This window comes from Sus scrofa, chromosome 3, assembly GCF_054392235.1.
Source record: "Sus scrofa isolate SSC_HxYL_T2T_F1_AM1 chromosome 3, Sscrofa_HxYL_maternal_Yorkshire_Landrace_v2.0, whole genome shotgun sequence".
Lineage (NCBI taxonomy): Eukaryota > Metazoa > Chordata > Mammalia > Artiodactyla > Suidae > Sus > Sus scrofa.
In genome coordinates this window covers 18,444,489-18,461,829 of record NC_139385.1, presented here as the reverse complement: position 1 = coordinate 18,461,829, position 17,341 = coordinate 18,444,489, and the positions used below count along the sequence as shown (strand labels likewise).

Here is a 17,341-nt window from a genome sequence, read left to right as displayed (position 1 = left end):
TGTGCCACAATGGGAACTCCATTCCCTACTTTTTCTTTCTTTTCTTTTTTTCTTTCTTCCTTTTTTTTTTTTTTTTTTTTTTTTTGTCTTTTTGCCATTTCTTGGGCCGCTCCCGCAGCATATGGAGGTTCCCAGGCTAGGGGTCTAATCGGAGCTATAGCTGCCAGCCTATGCCAGAGCCACAGCAACGTGGGATCCGAGCCGCATCTGCAACCTACATCACAGCTCACGGCAACACTGGATCCCTAACCCACTGTGTAAGGCCAGGGATCGAACCCGCAACCTCATGGTTCCTAGTCAGATTCATCAACCACTGAGCCACGACGGGAACTCCTATTCCCTACTTTTTCAAAGACAGTTCCCTTCTCATGCCTCCAAAAGGGTGGGCCTTCCGGGCTGTCCCCCAACAGGACTTTTTTGTACTGTTCATCATGCCACTTCTTGTTGTCTGTCTCTTAAATCTATTCTTCTGCAACACCTCTCTCTCTCTCTCTTCCTCTGTGCATGTGACTCTCTGTGTCTGTCACTGCTGCAGTCACCCAGGGAAAAGGGCCAGGGACCCAGGAGACATGCTTTCTCTGTTGCCGGTTCCCAGGCCCATCTTGCTGGGCTGTGGCTTCCTGTTTGCCTCAGGCAAACCCCAGGGGACCCTCCAGCTGTCAGGGCCCCCATTTCCCTTCGGTCAGGTTGGGGTGGCTGGGAGGGGAAAGAGTAGGGTGTGGGGACATGGATGGCTGAGGGGACAAGACCCACCTGCCTTTCATTCAACAGAATCTCTCTGATCCCTTCCCTAACTTCCCAGCTGCCTCATAGGCAGCATCTTCTTGCTAAAGCACGTCGGCTCCTGCTTAGAACATCCCTTGACTTTCCTCTGCCTAAAGAAAACACTCCAAACCATGGCCTCCAAAGGCCTGAGGGAGGCTGCCCCTGATGACATGTCCCCCCCACCCACCCTCCGCCACGCTGCCCCTGACCCAGGGCCTTTGCACTGGCTGCTCTTCTTCCTGGATCTCCCCTCGGCTCTTCGCTCCACTGGCTTCTGTCCATCACTCAAGAGTCAGTTCAAATGTCACTTCCTCAGAGAGGCCTTTCTTAACCCCTTCAAGTACTTTGTTTTTGTTTGTTTTTGTCTTTTTTTTTTTTTGCCATTTCTTGGGCTGCTCCCACGGCATATGGAGGTTCCCAGGCTAGGGGTTGAATTGGAGCTGTAGGCACTGGCCTATGCCAGAGCCACAGCCAGCAGGGATCCGAGTCGCATCTGCAACCTACACCACAGCTCAGGGCAACGCCGGATCCTTAACCCACAGAGCAAGGCCAGGAATCGAACCGGCAACCTCATGGTTCCTGGTCGGATTCATTAACCACTGAGCCACGACGGGAACTCCACCCCCCCGGCCAAGTACTTTGAATTTCACATGACTGTTTTATTTCCTTCCCAGAATTTACCCCAATCCCAAAGTCCGCTTGTTTATTTTTCAGTCTTTTCATTGGCCTCCTGTCCTAGAATATTCACTCTGCTACAACAGAGGTCTTACTGTGTTCAGTGGCATTCAGTAGGTGCTCAATAAGTATTTGTTGTATAAAGGAAGGAAGTTAGTTATGGTTACCAAAGGCGGAAGGGGGGGATAAACTAGGCATATGGGATTAACAGGTATGAACTACTGTACATAAAATAGATAAGCAACGAGGATTTACTGTATAACGTAGAACTATAGTCGATATCTTGTCATAACCTATAAGAGAAATAATCTGAAAAAATAAAAATAAAACCGAATCACTTTGCTGTACACCTGAAACGAACACAATATTGTAAATCAACAATACTTCAATTTTATTTTATGTGTTTTCTATTCTTTCTAGGGCTGCACCGACAGCATGTGGAAATTCCGGGCTAGGGGTCAAATCCGAGCTGCAGCTGCCGGCCTACACCACAGCCATGCAACACCAGATCCGAGCTGCCTCTGCAACCTCTGCCACAGCTTGCAGCAATGCCGGGTCTTTAACCCACTGAGCGAGGCCAGGTATCAAACCTGCATCCTGATGGATACTATGTTTGGTTCTTAACCTGCTGATCCACAATGGGAACTCCTGTTTTATTTTATTTTTTTATAGCCAAGCATGGAAGCTCCTGGGCCAGGGATCCAAACCACACCTCCATAGCGACCCGAGCAGCTGCAGTGGGATTCCTAACCCACTGTGCAACAGCAGGAACTCCAACTATACCTCAATTTTTTAAAAAAGAAAGAAGTTAAGAAGAATGAAAGAAAACTTTCTTTTCTCTTTCCCCTATGCACTTAGTCACCAAAGTTAGTCCATTTTCTATCCTCGATATTTCTAGAATCAATTTTCTCCTCTTTTTGGACTCCTTCCTTCTCAACCAGAACCATTTTAACAGCTTCTTTTGTGGATTCTCTTTTTTTGCTTTTTAGGGCCCACCCAAGGCATATTGAGCTTCCCAGGCTAGGGGTCAAATGTGAGCTGTAGTAGCCGCTGGTCTATGCCACAGCCACAGCAACGCCAGATCCAAGCCAGGTCTGCAAACTACACAACAGATCACAGCAACGCCAGATCCTTAATGCACTGAGCGAGGCCAGGGATAGAACCCTGAACCTCATGGTTCTCAGTTGGATTTGTTTCCACTGCGCCACGACGGGAACTCCAACTTTCTGTCTTCTATCTCTTTTACTTCCCATCTGCATTCCACACAGAGGGTTTCCCTGTGCTTCCCCTGCTCTACAGCCTTCAGTGACTCCCAGGGCCTCAGGATACCAAGCCTCATTGCTGACTGGAGCCTGATTTACAGACATCATTTTCTCCCCTCCCCCATAAATCTTACTATATACACAGGGAGCCTGAACTTTATTCTGAGGGCAAGAAGCTCTAGGGGATTTGTAAGCCATCAATAGACATGGGCAGATTTGCATTTTCTAAAATCTCCCCCCCCCCCCGCCCCCCGGAGTTCCTGTCATGGCTCAGCGGAAATTAATCTGACTAGTATCCATGAGGATGAAGGTTTGATCCCTGGCCTTGCTCAGTGGGTTAAGGATCCTGCTGTGGTGTAGGTCACAGATGTGGCTTGGATCCCCCATTGCTGTGACTGTGATGGCTACAGCTCCAATTTGACCCCTAGCCTGGGAAACTGCATATGCTGTAGGTACGGCCCTAAATAGACAAAATAAAAATAGACAAAAAAAAAAAAATTTAAAAATATATAAAATAAAATCCCCCCTGGCTGCCATGTGGTGGGGAAGTAGGGGGGCTGGAGGGAGGCCAGAGAGATCAGTAAGGAAAGTGTTCATTCATTCATTCACCAAATGTTTACTACTGTTTATCTGCTGGGCACTCTGTGGGGTGCTGGGGAAATAATAGGGGACTAGAAAGCCAAGATTCCTAATCTCATGGAGCTTCCATTCAAATCCTGGGGCCACACAAGGCTAAAGGGGGACAGATAATAAACAAGTTAACCAACAATTTCAGGGGAGTTCCCGTTGTGGCTCAGTAGGTTACAAACCCCACTAGTATCCATGAGGATTCGAGTTCGATCCCTGGCCTTGTTCAGTGGGTTAAAGGATCTGGCATTGTCGTGAGCTATAGGGTAGGTTGCAGACCCGGCTTGGATCCAGCATCACTATGGCTATGGTGTAGGCTGGCAGCTGCAGCTCCGGTTCAACCCCTAGCCAAGGAATTTCCATATGCCACAGGTGTGGCTTTAAAAAGTAAGCAAACAATCAAGCAATTTCAGGTGACGAGAAATCTTTAATGTGATCAAATTGTGGACAGGTGATAGAGGTGGCTGCTTTAGAGAGGGTGGGCAGGGAAGGCTTCGTTGAGCAGGTGACTTCTGAGCCAAGGCCTGGGGTGGAGCAAAACTTGGTGTGTTCAAGTAAGCTCATGTTTAGTTTTTAAGATTCTGTCACACCCTTTTCTTCTCTCTCTCTTTTTTTTTTTTTTAGGGCCGCACCCATGGCATGTGGAGGTTCCCAGCCTAGGGGTCGAATCGGAGCTGTGGCCGCTGGCCTACGCCACAGCCACAGCTGCAGCCATGCAGGATCCGAGCCGTGTCTGCGACCTACACCACAGCTCACGGCAACACCGGGTCCTTAACCCACTGAGCAAGGCCAGGGTTTGAACCCGCAACCTCATGGTTCCTAGTCGGATTCATCTCTGCTGAGCCACAACGGGAACTCCCCATCATACCCTTTTCTACAGAGGCTATCTGATTTGACATCCCCATCAAGAATACATGAGAAACCCAGTTTCATCAATTCACCAGCATTTGGTATCATGCCTCTTAAAATGTTAGCCATCATGCTAGGTGTGCAAAAGGAACTTTGCTCTTCCTAATGGCTAAGATGTTGAATGTCTTCTCAGGCACACATTTGCCATCTGCAACATCAGAGAAACGACTATTTGTGTACTGTGCCCATTTTCAAATTGGATTGAACCAGATTTTAAGCGGGGATGAGACGTGATCTGCTTTACAAAGATCACTCTAATTGCTTTGATAATTAACTAATGGGGCCGAAAGGGGACACAAGGGGAGCAGAAGGCAGTGTGGAAGTTCAGGAGAGAGATGATGGGTACTGGGGTTGGGTGTTAGCGCTGGGGATGAAGAAAAAGGAGTCCATTCTGGAATATTTAGTGCTTTGGAGGTACAGTTTACACGGCTTGCAGGAGGACACGAAAAACCGCCTGGTGTGTACTTAACAGAGGAAGAAACAGGTTTGGGAGAAGGGGAATCAAGGCTTGAGACGTAAGTCTGAGCTGCTTGTCACCAGCCAAGGAGAGATGTCGGGCCGGCTGTTGGAGGGAGAGGTCACTTATATATAATGAGAGCTTGACCCAGGGCAGTGGCCGAGAGAGGAAAGGAGGGATTTGAAAGGCACTGGGAGGGGGAGGGAGGATTAGCAGGAAGCGGTGACTGGCTGAATATCAAAGTGGGGGTGGGGACATGGAAGTTTCTGACTTCTACGACTGACAACGCGGGGACCCAGGCGCCCAGAAAAAGTGAAGACGATCCAGCAGCCCTGCCCCGAAGAACGCTCCACCAGAGCAGAGGTGCAGGAAGGTCCGACCACAACTGGCTGTAACGTGATCCAAGCTCCGGCGGAAGGGTGGCCAGGGACGGATCAAAGGGGCCGGTTCCCGAGCGCAGGAGAAACCACAGGAACTTCGCCCTCCTTAAGCCGAGGCCAGCGGGCGTTTCAGAGGAGGTGTAATTTAAGCCCAGCTTCCAAGGTCACGCGGAGACGCCACAAAGCCTTCGATGAAAGAACTTCTTCGGGGTTTGAAGGACAGGTGTCCTTCTTCAACAGCGCGGCTCAGGAAAGAGAGCGAGAAGGGGCGGGGCCTGGGGCCGCTGTCCGGCTTCGGCTTCGACTCGGAAATCTTCGGCCGAGGCTCGCCATCCCCCCCCCAACTCCGGCCTCTGCCTCGAGCCCAGGACCGATCCGGAAACAGCCGAGCGGATCCGGAAACAGCCGAGAGGACCCGGAAGCTGTGAGCGCCGTCACCAGGCAGTGCGGGAACCCGCCGTTTGCGCTGAGGCGATGGCGGCAGCTGCGCCGGCGGCCGCGGGCGAGGATGGCCGGCGGCGACAGCCGGGGACCGGTACGTGAGGGTGCGTCCATGCACGCGAGGGGCGATGAGGCTAGAGGCGGGGCCGAGCTCCGCGCGGGTGGATGGGGGGGTGCTGAGGGGAGCCTGGAGAAAGGGGCGGGACCACGCCGCCAGGAAAGAGGTGGAGGGGGCGTGGCCTAGCGGCTCAAGGGGGAGGGCCAGTGGCAGGTTAGAGGTGGGGCCAAGAGGGGGAGGGGAGGGGCCAGGTGGACAGGGGGCGGAGCCTCTGGGAGAGAGCTCGGGGGTCGTGTCAGAGAAAAGGGGATTGGGTGAACCGAGGGAGGAAGAGGCGGGGTTCTAGACAACACGAGGCAGTGGTAGGTGAGAAGAAGGCGGGGCCAGGTGGGCGGGGCGGGGCTAGAGTGAAGGTGCCAGGGCCACGGCTGCAATAGTAAGTTGCAGGACTTGCAGATTTGGGATTGTTGGGGATCTGAGAGTGATGCGAAGGGAGGCTGATTCCTGTCCTCCACAGCGCTGGACCCGCAACTCCAAGAAGGGGCAAAGCTTGAGGCCGAGTCAGGGGAGCTCGACCGGCTCCGGGCTGAGCTGGCAGGCGCCCTGGCAGAAATGGAAACCATGAAGGCTGTGGCAGAGGTGAGCGAGAGCACGAAGGCCGAGGCTGTGGCTGCAGTGCAGAGGCAATGCCAAGAGGAGGTGGCCTCGCTGCAGGCTATCCTGAAAGGTGAGGCAGGCACTCCTCCCAGACTCTTTCAGCCCTGTAAGGGGTAGTAGTGCATGACAAGAAAGGGGTCAGGGGGCACAGATAACTTATGGGGTAGGTTAGCAGGGCCGCCTAGCACAGGGCTGGCCCAAGGACTCAGAGGAAGAGGCTTCCTTTTCTCATTTGCATAGAGGCGCTGCCTGTGCTAGCAAGCAGCTCTGTCAGTTCCAGCTAAGTTTAGCTCTGAGTTGCTACCTGTTCCCTGGCCCTGTGTCATTTCTTGTCCCTCACTGATGACTGATCAACCCTGAAAGTGACCAACTTCTCAGTTCCCTGAGAACACATTTAAGCTTCTGGCCTTCAGACTCAGCCCTGGGACTAGGCTCTGTAAGTCTCATCATCTTATTTCCTTTCTTCTCCAAGCACCACTCCGGCCGCAGATACCCTCCTCCCACCACACCCTCGCACTGACTTCCCTCCCTCACATCCTTCGTACTTGGGATTCATCAGCTCCCCTTGCCCCAGATCCCCCAGCTGCTTCTCCTATGTCCCCCTTCTCCTCTAGCCAGAGGCCAGAGTCTCTGTAATAGCTTCCAGTCCCGTCTCACCCCTCTGCTTCCCCTGCCACTGCTGTAGGGAAGCTCTCCTCAGTCTCCCTCTAGAGTCTGGCCATGACATTGACTTCCAGAGTAAACTTCCTACAATTCCTGTCCCACCATGTCATTTCCCTAACAACCGCACTTGGCTCCATACTTCCCTGGGGCCCTATTTCCCACGTTTTGGGCATCCAGGAACCACCTGTGTAACATGGGTGTCTCCTTGTGTGACTTACCCTGTTACCTACTTAATATTTGTTCTCTAAGTAGAGTTTTAATTTTTTTGGCCATGCCCACAGCACGCAGAAATTCCTGGGCCAGGGATCAAACCTGCACCACAGCAGTGACCCCAGCCACAGCAGTGACAATGCCAGGTCCTTAACCCACTAAGCCACCAGGGAACTCATACATTTATTTTAAAGGGAACTTTCTGTCCCTATGTGAAACTATATCCTAAATAATAATAATATTATTATTTAATAATATATTAATAATATTGCTAATAGTGATAATAACTAACATTTGTTGAGCACCTACTATATGCCAGGCAGTGAACTAAATGCTTTATGAGGGGGTTCCCACTGTGGCTGAGTGGGTTAAGAACCCGACATAGTCTCTGTGAGGATGTGGGTTCGATCCCTGGCCTGGCTCAGTGGGTTAAGGATCTGGTGTTGCTGTGGTGTGGGCCTGAAGCTGCAGCTCTGATATGACTCCTAGCCTGGGAAACTTCCATATGCTACAGGTGCAGCTGTAAAAAGAAAAAAAAAAATTTTTAAATAAATGCTTTAGGGAGTTTCCTTGTGGCTCAGTGGAAACAAATCTGACTAGAATCCACAAGCATGTGGGGCTGAATCCCTGGTCTAGCTCAGTGGGTTATGGATCCGGCATTGCCATGAGCTGTGGTATAGGCTGCAGATGCGGCTTGGACCTGGCGTTGCTGTGGCTGCATTGTAGGCCTGTAGCTGTAGCTCCGATTCGACCCCTAGCCTGGAAACTTCCATATGCCGCAGGTGCAGCCCTAAAGTAAATAAATAAATAAATTTTAAAAATTAAATGCTTTAAGTCGTCATAGCAATTCCCATGGAGTAGGAACTACTATCCATCTCCATCTTACAGAGGAAGCTCTGAGGCCCGGAGAGGTCAGATAACTTGCCTAACGACCTTAGAAAGTACAGCTAGAAGGTAGCAGAAGATCTGAACCCAGACAGTCTGGCAGTGGAAGCTTTACGTCTAATGTGAGCACGTGCTAAGAGAAATAACTGTGCGAGTGAAAAATGACCATGTTCCAGCCAGCATCACCTTAACCTCCCACGGACCTGTAGGATAAATGCCAAATTCCTTGACGTGGCCTGCAAGGCCTTGGGAGCCGTCCCCGGCCACCCTTCCCAGCATCTCCTCCTGCACCTTTACCCCAGTTCTTCCAACCAGCCCACCATGCCCTGGCCACACCAGCCACTTTCCCACCCCTGAGTCTCTGCTCCTGTTACTTAATGTGTCCTTTCCCTCCTTCGCCCCTTGCTGGAGTCTCTCCTGGCCAGCCAGGCAGAGCAAGGGGCTCCTTCCTCTGGGATTCACAAGCCCAGGAATGGTCCTCTCATGAGCTCTTCTCACACTGCTTTTTTCCACCGTCATCTTCCGCACTGGACTGTGAGCTCCTGGTGTCAGGGTTTCTGTTGGATTCGTTTCTCTATTTCCGGAGCCTAGCTCAGGATCATCAATATTTATGACTGTCATTTGATACTGATTGTTATTGGTATGTATTAATAGCAACAGATAGCCTATTTTCTTTTTGGTCTTTTGTCTTTTTAGGGCCACACCCATGGCATATGGAGGTTCCCAGGCTAGGGGTTGAATCGGAGCTGTAGCCACCGGCCTATGCTACAGCCACAGCAACGCCAGATCGGAGCCGTGTCTGGGACCCACACCACAGCTCACAGCAACACCAGATCCTTAATCCACTGAGCAAGGCCAGGGATCGACCCTGTGTCCTCCATGGAGCACAACAGGAACTCCTATTTTCATTTCTTTTCTTTTTTTTCTTTTTTTTTTAGGGCTGCTCCTGCAGCATATGGAAGTTCCCAGGCCAGGGGTCCAATCAGAGCTCCAGCTGTCGGCCAGTCACAGCAGTGCCGGATCTGAGCCACATCGTGACCTACGCCACAGCTCATGGCAACACCGGATCTTTAACCCAGTGAGCGAGGCCGGGGATTGAACCCGCATCCTCATGGATCCTAGTCGGGTTCTTAACCCACTGAGCCACAAAGGGAGCTCCCAGATAGCCTATCTTTAGCACTTAATGGGTACCAGGAAGAGAGCTGAACCCCTTCCAGGTTTCATGTCATTTGATCCTCTAACAAGCCAGTGGGATAATCGTTAGCTGAGGACATTATGCAGAAAGGCTAGCCCATAGCCCAGGACCATCCCACCGCAGAGCCCAGCGTCATCACTGTCCCTGCCACCGCTGTAGTGAATTGCCTTGCAGAGAGTGGCAGTGATGGAGAGTCCCCCATCGGCCCCCCAAGGCAGGACCAGCGCACTGATGCTCCCTTTCCCCCGCCCTTCCTGCCTCACCAGACTCCATCAGCAGCTATGAAGCCCAGATCACGGCTCTGAAGCAGGAGCGGCAGCAGCAGCAGCAGGACTGTGAGGAGAAGGAGCGGGAGCTGGGGCGCCTGAAGCAGCTGCTGTCCCGGGCCCACCCCCTGGACTCCTTGGAGAAGCAGATGGAAAAGGTTGGGGTTGAGACGGCCACCCCCACCCCCACTCCGCCCCCGCCCCCGCCCCCGCCCCCGAGGGGTTGGAAAGATGTTGAGCCAGTGACGGTGGAGCAGAGGGATTGTCGGTCTGGCTTAAATAAGAGCTGTATCACTGGCAACAGGGCACGCGGTAATAGTTCTAGGTGTAGCACCTGCTAACCCCGTGCTCAGCACAGTCCTGGCTTGCCACTTACTAATGGGATGCCAAGTGCATTTACCTCCAAAATCAAGGAAAGTCCTGCCGGGGGAGGGGAGCTAACGCTTAAGGATACCTCTCATGCACTGTGACACCTGCTTGACCGACTCCGTCTCCCCAGTCTTTCCCCTGAAAGAGGTCCATTAGATCCATTCAGCAGATGAGTAAGATGAGCCTCAGAGAAGTTGAGTACTTCTCCCCAGGTTAATGCACATACAAAGGAGCAGATCTGGAATTCTAAAATCTAGGCCCTCTGGTCCTAAAAGCTTTGCTTTCGCCACGGCACATGAAGTGTCCCGGGCCAGGGATCGAACCCGCACTGCCGTTGTGACCTGCGCCATAGCTGTGGCCATGGCGGATCCTTAACCCACTGCACCACATGGGAACTTGTGCTAAAGCTTTGTTCTTTTTTAAAATTTTCTTTTAAAAAAATTTTATTAGAATGTAGCTGCCTTACAAAGTTGTGTTTAAAGCTTTTTTTTTTTCTTTTTCCATTTGGTCAATGCAGAGATATGTTTTCATTTTTTGTTTTTGTTTTTTTTGTCTTTTAGGCCCACACCCGCAGCATATGGACATTCCCAGGAAAGGGGTTGGATTGGGGCTGTAGCCACCAGCCTACACCACAGCCACAGCCATGCCAGATCCAAGTCGCATCTGCGACCTGCACCATAACTCATGGCAACGCCAGATCTTTAACCCGCTAAGCAAGGCCGGGGATGAAACCTGTGTCCTCATGGATACTAGTCAGATTTGTTTCCGCTGAGCCAAAGGAACTCCAGGTTTTCCTTTTTTTGCTTTTTAGGGCCACACCTGTGGCATATGGAAGTAAGTTCCTGGGCTAGGAGTCAAATTAGAGCTGTTACCACAGCCACGGCAACACAGGATCCGAGCCGTGTCTGCGACCTACACCACAGCTCACAGCAACGCCGGATCCCTGACCCACTGAGTGAGGCCAGGGGTCGAACCCGCATCCTCATGGATCCTAGTGGGGTTCCTTTCTGCTGAGCCATGGGGGGAACTCCCATCATTACCTCATTTGAGCCTCACAGCAGCCCTGTGAGTTAGGAGATGGAGTAAATCACCTGGTTAGAAGGGCAGAGATTGAAACAGGAGCCCAAGAAAGGAAGGCTCCCAACCCCTAGTTTGCCAGCAGAGGCTGCTACTTACTTGCATTCAGATTTCCTCTGGGAGTATCAGGAGGGAGGTATTAGGAGCATTGGGTGGGGCGAGTCGTGTAAGCTCTCAGAGCCTCTGTGTTCCCATTGTTAAGAACCTGACATTGGAGTTCCGTTTGTGGCGCAGCGGAAACAAATCCGACTAGGAACCATGAGGTTTCGGGTTCAATCCCTGGCCTTGCTCAGTGGGTTGAGGATCCGACGTTACCATGAGCTGTGGTGTAGGTCACATACGCGCCTCGGATCTGGTGTGGCTGTGGCTGTGACGTAGGCTGGCAGCTGCAGCTCTGATTCGACCCCTAGCCTGGGAACGTCCATATGTCGCAGGTGCAGCCCTAAAAAGCAAAATGAATGAATGGGGGTGGATAGCGCCTTCTTGGGAGGATTAGAAGAGTTAATTGCTTGGAGGTAAAGCTCTCATCAGCCCTGAGGGTCCCGTAGTTGGGAGAGGGCTGTCACCACCCACTTCCCTTCCTCAGGCTCATGAGGACTCGGAGAAGCTGCGGGAGATCGTGCTGCCCATGGAGCAGGAGATTGAGGAGCTGAAGGCCAAACTGCTGAGGGCAGAGGAACTGATTCAGGAGATCCAGGTGAGGGGGTGGCCAGGGGGCGCTGCGGGAGGAAGGGGCGCCGCAGGACCCTGGCCCCCCAGCCTCTTCCGTGCCCCCTTTCCCTAGAGACGGCCCCAGGCCCCCCCTTCCCTGCAAGGCTCCACAGAGCTGCTCCTGTCCCGGGACCCTTCTCCGCCGCTGGAGCCTCTCGAGGAGCTGAGTGGGGACGGGGGCACGGCGGCCGAAGCCTTCGCCCACAACTGCGACGACAGCGCCTCCATCTCCTCCTTCTCCCTGGGCGGTGGGGCCAGCGGCAGCGCCTCCCTGCCCTGTAGCCGCCAGGGCCTGAGCCCCGAGCAGGAGGAGACAGCCTCTCTGGTGTCCACGGGCACCCTGGTCCCTGAGGGCATCTACCTGCCCCCTCCTGGGTACCAGCTCGTCCCAGACAACCAGTGGGAGCAGCTGCAGATGGAGGTGAGTGGAGCGGGCAAAGGGGCTTGCCGCCGGGCACGCATCTGCCTCCCCTTCAAGTAATTACTGAGCACTGAGTAGTTACAAGCTGCGTCTGGGCTCTGAGCTAGAGCCGGGGATTCTGCAGTGAAAACAGAGCGGCCTGCTCTCTTGGAGCTTCCTCCTAGCCAGGGAGCCAGACTCAGGGGCACGTGAGGAAGATGAGATCCCCGGAAGGAAACTCAGTAGAGACCGGTGATGCGGGAGACAGACCTGGCTGGTGAAAAAGAGGTGCTCTTTGAAGACCAGGGGCCAGGGGAACCGCAGGTTCTAAGGCCCAGAGGATGGACAGACCACAGTGTGTCTGGGGAGCAGGAAGGCCTCCAAGGATCAGAAGACAGATGAGATCAGAAAGGCAGGCAGGGGAGTTCCCGTCGTGGCTCAGTGGTTAACGAATCTGACTAGGAACCATGAGGTTGCAGGTTCGATCCCTGGCCTTGCTCAGTGGGTGAAGGATCTGGCATTGCCGTGAGCTGTGGTGTAGGTTGCAGAAGCGGCTCGGATCCCGTGTTGCTGTGGCTGCGGTGTAGGCCAGTGGCTACAGCTCCAATTAGACCCCTAGCCTGGGAACTTCCATATGCTGTGGGTGCAGCCCTAGAAAAGACCAAAAAAAAAAAAAAAGGCAGGAGTTCGGCCTTGGCTTTGGGGCCATCCATGGAGTTGGCATTTTAGACGAGGAGCTACGGAAAGCCTCTGTGGTATTGAAGGCAGGGAGAGGCCTGCTCTGCTTTAGGCTCTTAAAAAAGTTAATTTATTGTATTTTACGGCCATACTGGCAGCCGATGAGGTTCCCAGGCTAGAGGTCAAATAGCTGCTGGCCTACGCCACAGTCACAGCAATGCCAGATCCGAGCCACGTCTGTGACCAACGACGCAGCTTGCAACAACGCCAGATCCTTAAGTCACTGAGGGAGGCCTGGGATCGAACCTGCATCCTCACGGACACTGTGCTGGGTTCTTAATCTGCTGAATCACAGTGGGAACTCCTGCTTGAGGCCTTTTTTTTTTTTTAAGGGCTGCAGGTGTGGCGTGTGAAAGTTCCCAGGCTAGGGGTAAAATTGGAGCTACAGCTGCTGGCCTCCGCCAGAGCCATAGCAATCAGATCCGAGCTGCATCTGCGACCTACACCATAGCTCACGGCAACACTAGATCCTTAACCCACTTAGTGAAGCCAGGGGTTGAACCCACATCCTCATAGATATTGGTTGGATTTGTTTCTGCTTTTTTTTTTTTTTTTTTTTTTTTTAAGATTGCTTTAGGCTTTTAACAGGTCACTGGGGCCTCTGTTTTGGATTGGACTGTAGTCGGGGGAAGGGACAGCAGAAGATGCAGGGTGACTGGTTGGGAGGGCGATGCTTGACATAGTTTAGAGGAAGGTAGTGGCCAGGACCGGGAGATGGCAGCAGAGGTGGAGAGAAGTGAGTGGATTGGAATCCACTTTGGAGGCTGCCGGGGCAGGGTTAGCTGGTGGGTTGGACCTGGGGGGCGGAGGAAAGAGAAGGCCCAGAATCCATTCCTGGGCGTCTGGCTTGAATGATCATGCGAATGATGGCACTGCCCACTGAGGGGCAGGAGGCGAGGCACGCAAGGCCTGGTGAGGAGGGGAGGCCTCTCCTTGGAGGTCGAGGCTGAGGCCGGCCTCCCTGGCAGGGGCGGCAGCTGCAGAAGGACCTGGAGAGCATCAGCCGGGAGCGGGACGAGCTGCAGGAGGGCCTGAGACGGAGCAACGAGGACTGCGCCAAGCAGGTGGGTTTGGCTTGGGCTCCAGTCCCGGAGGACTTGGGCTGCCTGCCTCCTCCCCACCCTGGTTTCACCCCTGGCCCCCGTCCACCCACAGATGCAGGTGCTCCTGGCCCAGGTCCAGAACTCAGAGCAGCTGCTGAGGACCCTGCAGGGGACCGTGAGCCAGGCCCAGGAGCGGGTTCAGCTGCAGATGGTGAGGACTGGGAACCTGGGCAGGTGGGTGGGAGAGGAGTGAGACCGGAGGTGGTTGAGGGGGGGACACGTGGAAGGTGGAGGCACCTGTCCAGCATCCCCGCTCCCAACCAGCCACTCTGGCCTCACTCTGGAGTTGGTGCCAGGTGGGCAAAAGGATTTCAAAGGCACCAGGTACTGCATTCAGACAGAGCCCACCACGCTCTGGCTCTGTGATCTGGAGCTAATCCCACAAGCTCAGAGCCTCAGCCTTGTCGCCTTGCAATTGAGATCACGGGACCTCGCTTCCAAGTCGTGAGGATTAAAAGCAGGTCTTGCAAAATCAGATCCTTCCCGGGATGAGACAGGAGAGAAAAATCATTGAATTGGGCAAGGTGTGAGGCAGGAAGGAGCAGCAGTGCAAACCGAGAGCCCTGGAAAAGGGGGCTAGTGCCCCTTCAACTCCGCTGACAGCAGTGCGTGGGAGTGTAGGCCTGATGCTGCCCAGTTTCTTCATTTGTCGAGAATAGCCAGAGACCTGAATGTGTGTGTGTGTAGTCTTCCAGTTTTTATTTTGTCTTTTTAGGGCTGCACCTGCAGCATATGGAGGTTCTCAGCCTAGGGGGTCTAATTGGAGCTACAGCCTCTGGCCTACGCCACAGCCACAGCAATGCCGGATCCAAGCCACGTCTGTGACCTACACCACAGCTCATGGCAACACTGGATCCTTAACCCACAGAGCGAGACCAGAGATCGAACCTGCAACCTCATGGTTCCTAGTCGGATTCGTTTCCACCGTGCCACGACGGGAACTCCGTCTTCCAGTTTTTAAAATTGGCATTCACTTAAGGTTTGAAAACACCCATATAGGAGTTCCGGCTGTGGCTCTGCAGAACCTGACTAGTATCCATGAGTATATAGGTTCAATTCCTGGCCCCACTCAGTGGGTTAAGGATCCAATGTTGCCACCAGCTGCAGCATAGGTCACAAATGTGGCTGGGGCATAGGCCAGCAGCTGCAGGTCTGATTTGACCCCTAGCCTGGAAACTTCCATATGCTGCAGGCGTGGCCCTAAAAAGACGAAAAACATAAAAGCACTCAGTTCTTCCTGTGGCGCAACAGGATCAGAAGCGTCTTGGGAGCGCTGGGACACAGGTTTGATCCCTATCCTGGCACAGTGGGTTAAGGATCCAGCATTGCCGCAGCTACGGCTTGGGTCACAGCCGTGGCTCAGATCTGATCCCTAGCCCGGGAACGCCATATGCTTCAGAGTGGCCATAAAAGAGAGAGGAAAAAAAAAAAAAAAAACCCACCCATATCAACCAAATAAACACTTGATGTAGCCTGTGGCTGCCACTGTATGACCCCCTAGTCATCAAGGAGGGCCTAGAAAGAGCTTGGGAGCCAAGGACGCTTACTGAAGGGTGTTTCTTCCTTTCTCAGCCCAGGAGGAGGGTGTGGGCTTCCTGGCCCTCCTTCCAGAGTCTGGGAGGAGTGTTCCAGGTTTGGCCTCATGGGAAACTGGACGCCCCCAGTCCCCTTATCGCTTTGCACTCACTGTCCATCCCTAGGCAGAGCTGGCCACCTCCCACAAGTGCCTGCGCCACGAGGTCAAGCGACTGACCGAGGAAAACCAAGGGCTCCGGGCCGAGCAGCCGCCGTCTTTAGCCGCCCGGGGCCTGGAGCCGGACGAGGGCCAGGAGGAGACGCTGCCCAAATCACTGCCGGTAAGCTCACTGCGGGCCCTTCCTCTCCTCACGCAGCGATCACTGGCCTGGGGCCATGGCACTTGGGGACAGACCCAGGCTGCTGTGTATTTGCTGTGGTTTTTTTTGTCTTTTTTTTTTTGTCTTTTCTAGGGCCACACGCACAGCATATGGAGGTTCCCAGGCTAGGGGTCTAATCGGAGCTGTAGCCACCGGCCTACGCCAGAGCCACAGCAACGCGAGATCCGAGCCGTGTCTGCAACCTACACCACAGCTCACGGCAACGCTGGGTCCTTAACCCACTGAGCAAGGCCAGGGATCGAACCCGCAACCTCATGGTTCCTAGTCGGATTCATTAACCACTGCGCCATGACGGGAACTCCTCCAACTGTGTTTTCTTACTTTCCTTTTCTTTCTTTTTTTTTTCCTTTGCTTTTTAGGGCCACACCCATGGCATATGGAAGTTCCTAGGCTAGGGGTCGAACACCACAGCTGCAGCAACATGGGATCTGAGCTGTGGCTGCGACCTATACCGCAGCTCACGGCAGCCCTGGGTCCTTGATCCATGGGGGGCCAGGGATGGAACCTGTGTCCTCTTGGATACTAGTCAGGTTCTTAACCTCCTGAGCCACAACAGGAACTCCTCATTTGACCTTTTTTTTTTTTTTAGGGCCACACCTGCAGCATATAGAAGTTGCCAGGCTAGGGGTCGAATCAGAGCTATAGTCACCAGCCCAAACCCCAGCCACAGCAATCCTTGCCCACCGAGCGAGGCCAGGGATCGAACCCTCATCCTCATGGATCATTTTTATAGGTTTTTGGTGTGGTGACCTTTTTACAGATAATAGAGTTGTAGCCTCTCTTACTTCTGATGTCTGCCCCCCTGTGGCTGAGGTCGGTATGGGGGGCTTGCTGTAGGCTTCCTGATGGGAGGGGCTGATGCCTGCCCCCTGGTAGGTGGAGCCGATTCTACTCCCTCTGGTGGGTGGGGCTTCGTCTCTGGGTGGGATTAGAGGCAGCTGTGTGCCTGAGGGGTCTTTAGGCAGCCTGCTTAGTGAGGGGCCAGGGCTGTGATCCCACCTGGATTGTTGTTTGCCCTGGGGCTTCTCAGCAGCTGACTGGTAGGTGGGGCCTGATTTTCTCAAAATGGCCCCCTGCAGAGAAAGGCACCTGCTGAATATTCCCCCCAAGAGCTGTGCCTGCAATGTCCTTCCCTCACCACAAGCCACATTCACCCCTGTTCACATTCCCAGGATGTCCTCCAAGAACTGCAGTCAGGTTTGACCCAGATTCCTATGGAGACTTTGCTCTGCCCTGGGACCCAGTGCATGTGAAAGTCCGTGTGCACCTTTTAAGAATGGGGTCTCCGTTTGCCCCAGTCCCGCGGAGCTTCTGCGCACAAGCCCCACTGGCCTTCACTGCCAGATGCTCCGGGGCTCTTTCTCCCCGTGCCAGATCCCCACACGTGAGAGTCTGATGTGGGGCTCAGAACTCTCACTCCTGTAGGTGAGTCTCTGTGAACCAGTTAGTTTCCAGTCTGTGGGGCCTCCCGCCCGGGAGGGATGGGGTTGTTTATATCTCGAAATCGCCCCTCCTACCTCTTGATGTGGCCTCCTCTTTGTCTTCGGGAGTAGGAGATCTTTTTTTAAGGTTTCCGG

General features: G+C 53.5%; 1 protein-coding gene across 9 annotated transcripts in view; it reads left to right on the top strand.

Moving 5' to 3' along the window:
• Positions 1 to 4,934: 4,934 nt before the first annotated feature.
• Positions 4,935 to 17,341, top strand: part of RABEP2 (rabaptin, RAB GTPase binding effector protein 2) — a 17,299-nt gene continuing 4,892 nt past the window's right edge. For 4 of the 9 annotated variants that reach the window (XR_014840405.1, XR_014840406.1, XM_003124519.5 and 1 more), the window contains exons 1-8: positions 4,935 to 5,610; positions 6,092 to 6,301; positions 9,451 to 9,608; positions 11,483 to 11,593; positions 11,681 to 12,028; positions 13,714 to 13,809; positions 13,901 to 13,999; positions 15,549 to 15,704. Coding sequence is in view for 3 of the 9 variants with exons in the window: in XM_003124519.5 (XP_003124567.3) it covers positions 5,550 to 5,610; positions 6,092 to 6,301; positions 9,451 to 9,608; positions 11,483 to 11,593; positions 11,681 to 12,028; positions 13,714 to 13,809; positions 13,901 to 13,999; positions 15,549 to 15,704 (1,239 nt within the window). In the remaining 6 variants the exon portion in view is untranslated. Of the gene's footprint in view, positions 5,621 to 6,091; positions 6,302 to 9,450; positions 9,609 to 11,482; positions 11,594 to 11,680; positions 12,480 to 13,196; positions 13,810 to 13,900; positions 14,000 to 15,548; positions 15,705 to 17,341 lie in introns of all 9 variants that reach the window. The other 5 variants (XR_014840407.1, XM_085017091.1, XR_014840410.1 and 2 more) reach the window with 3 other exon arrangements.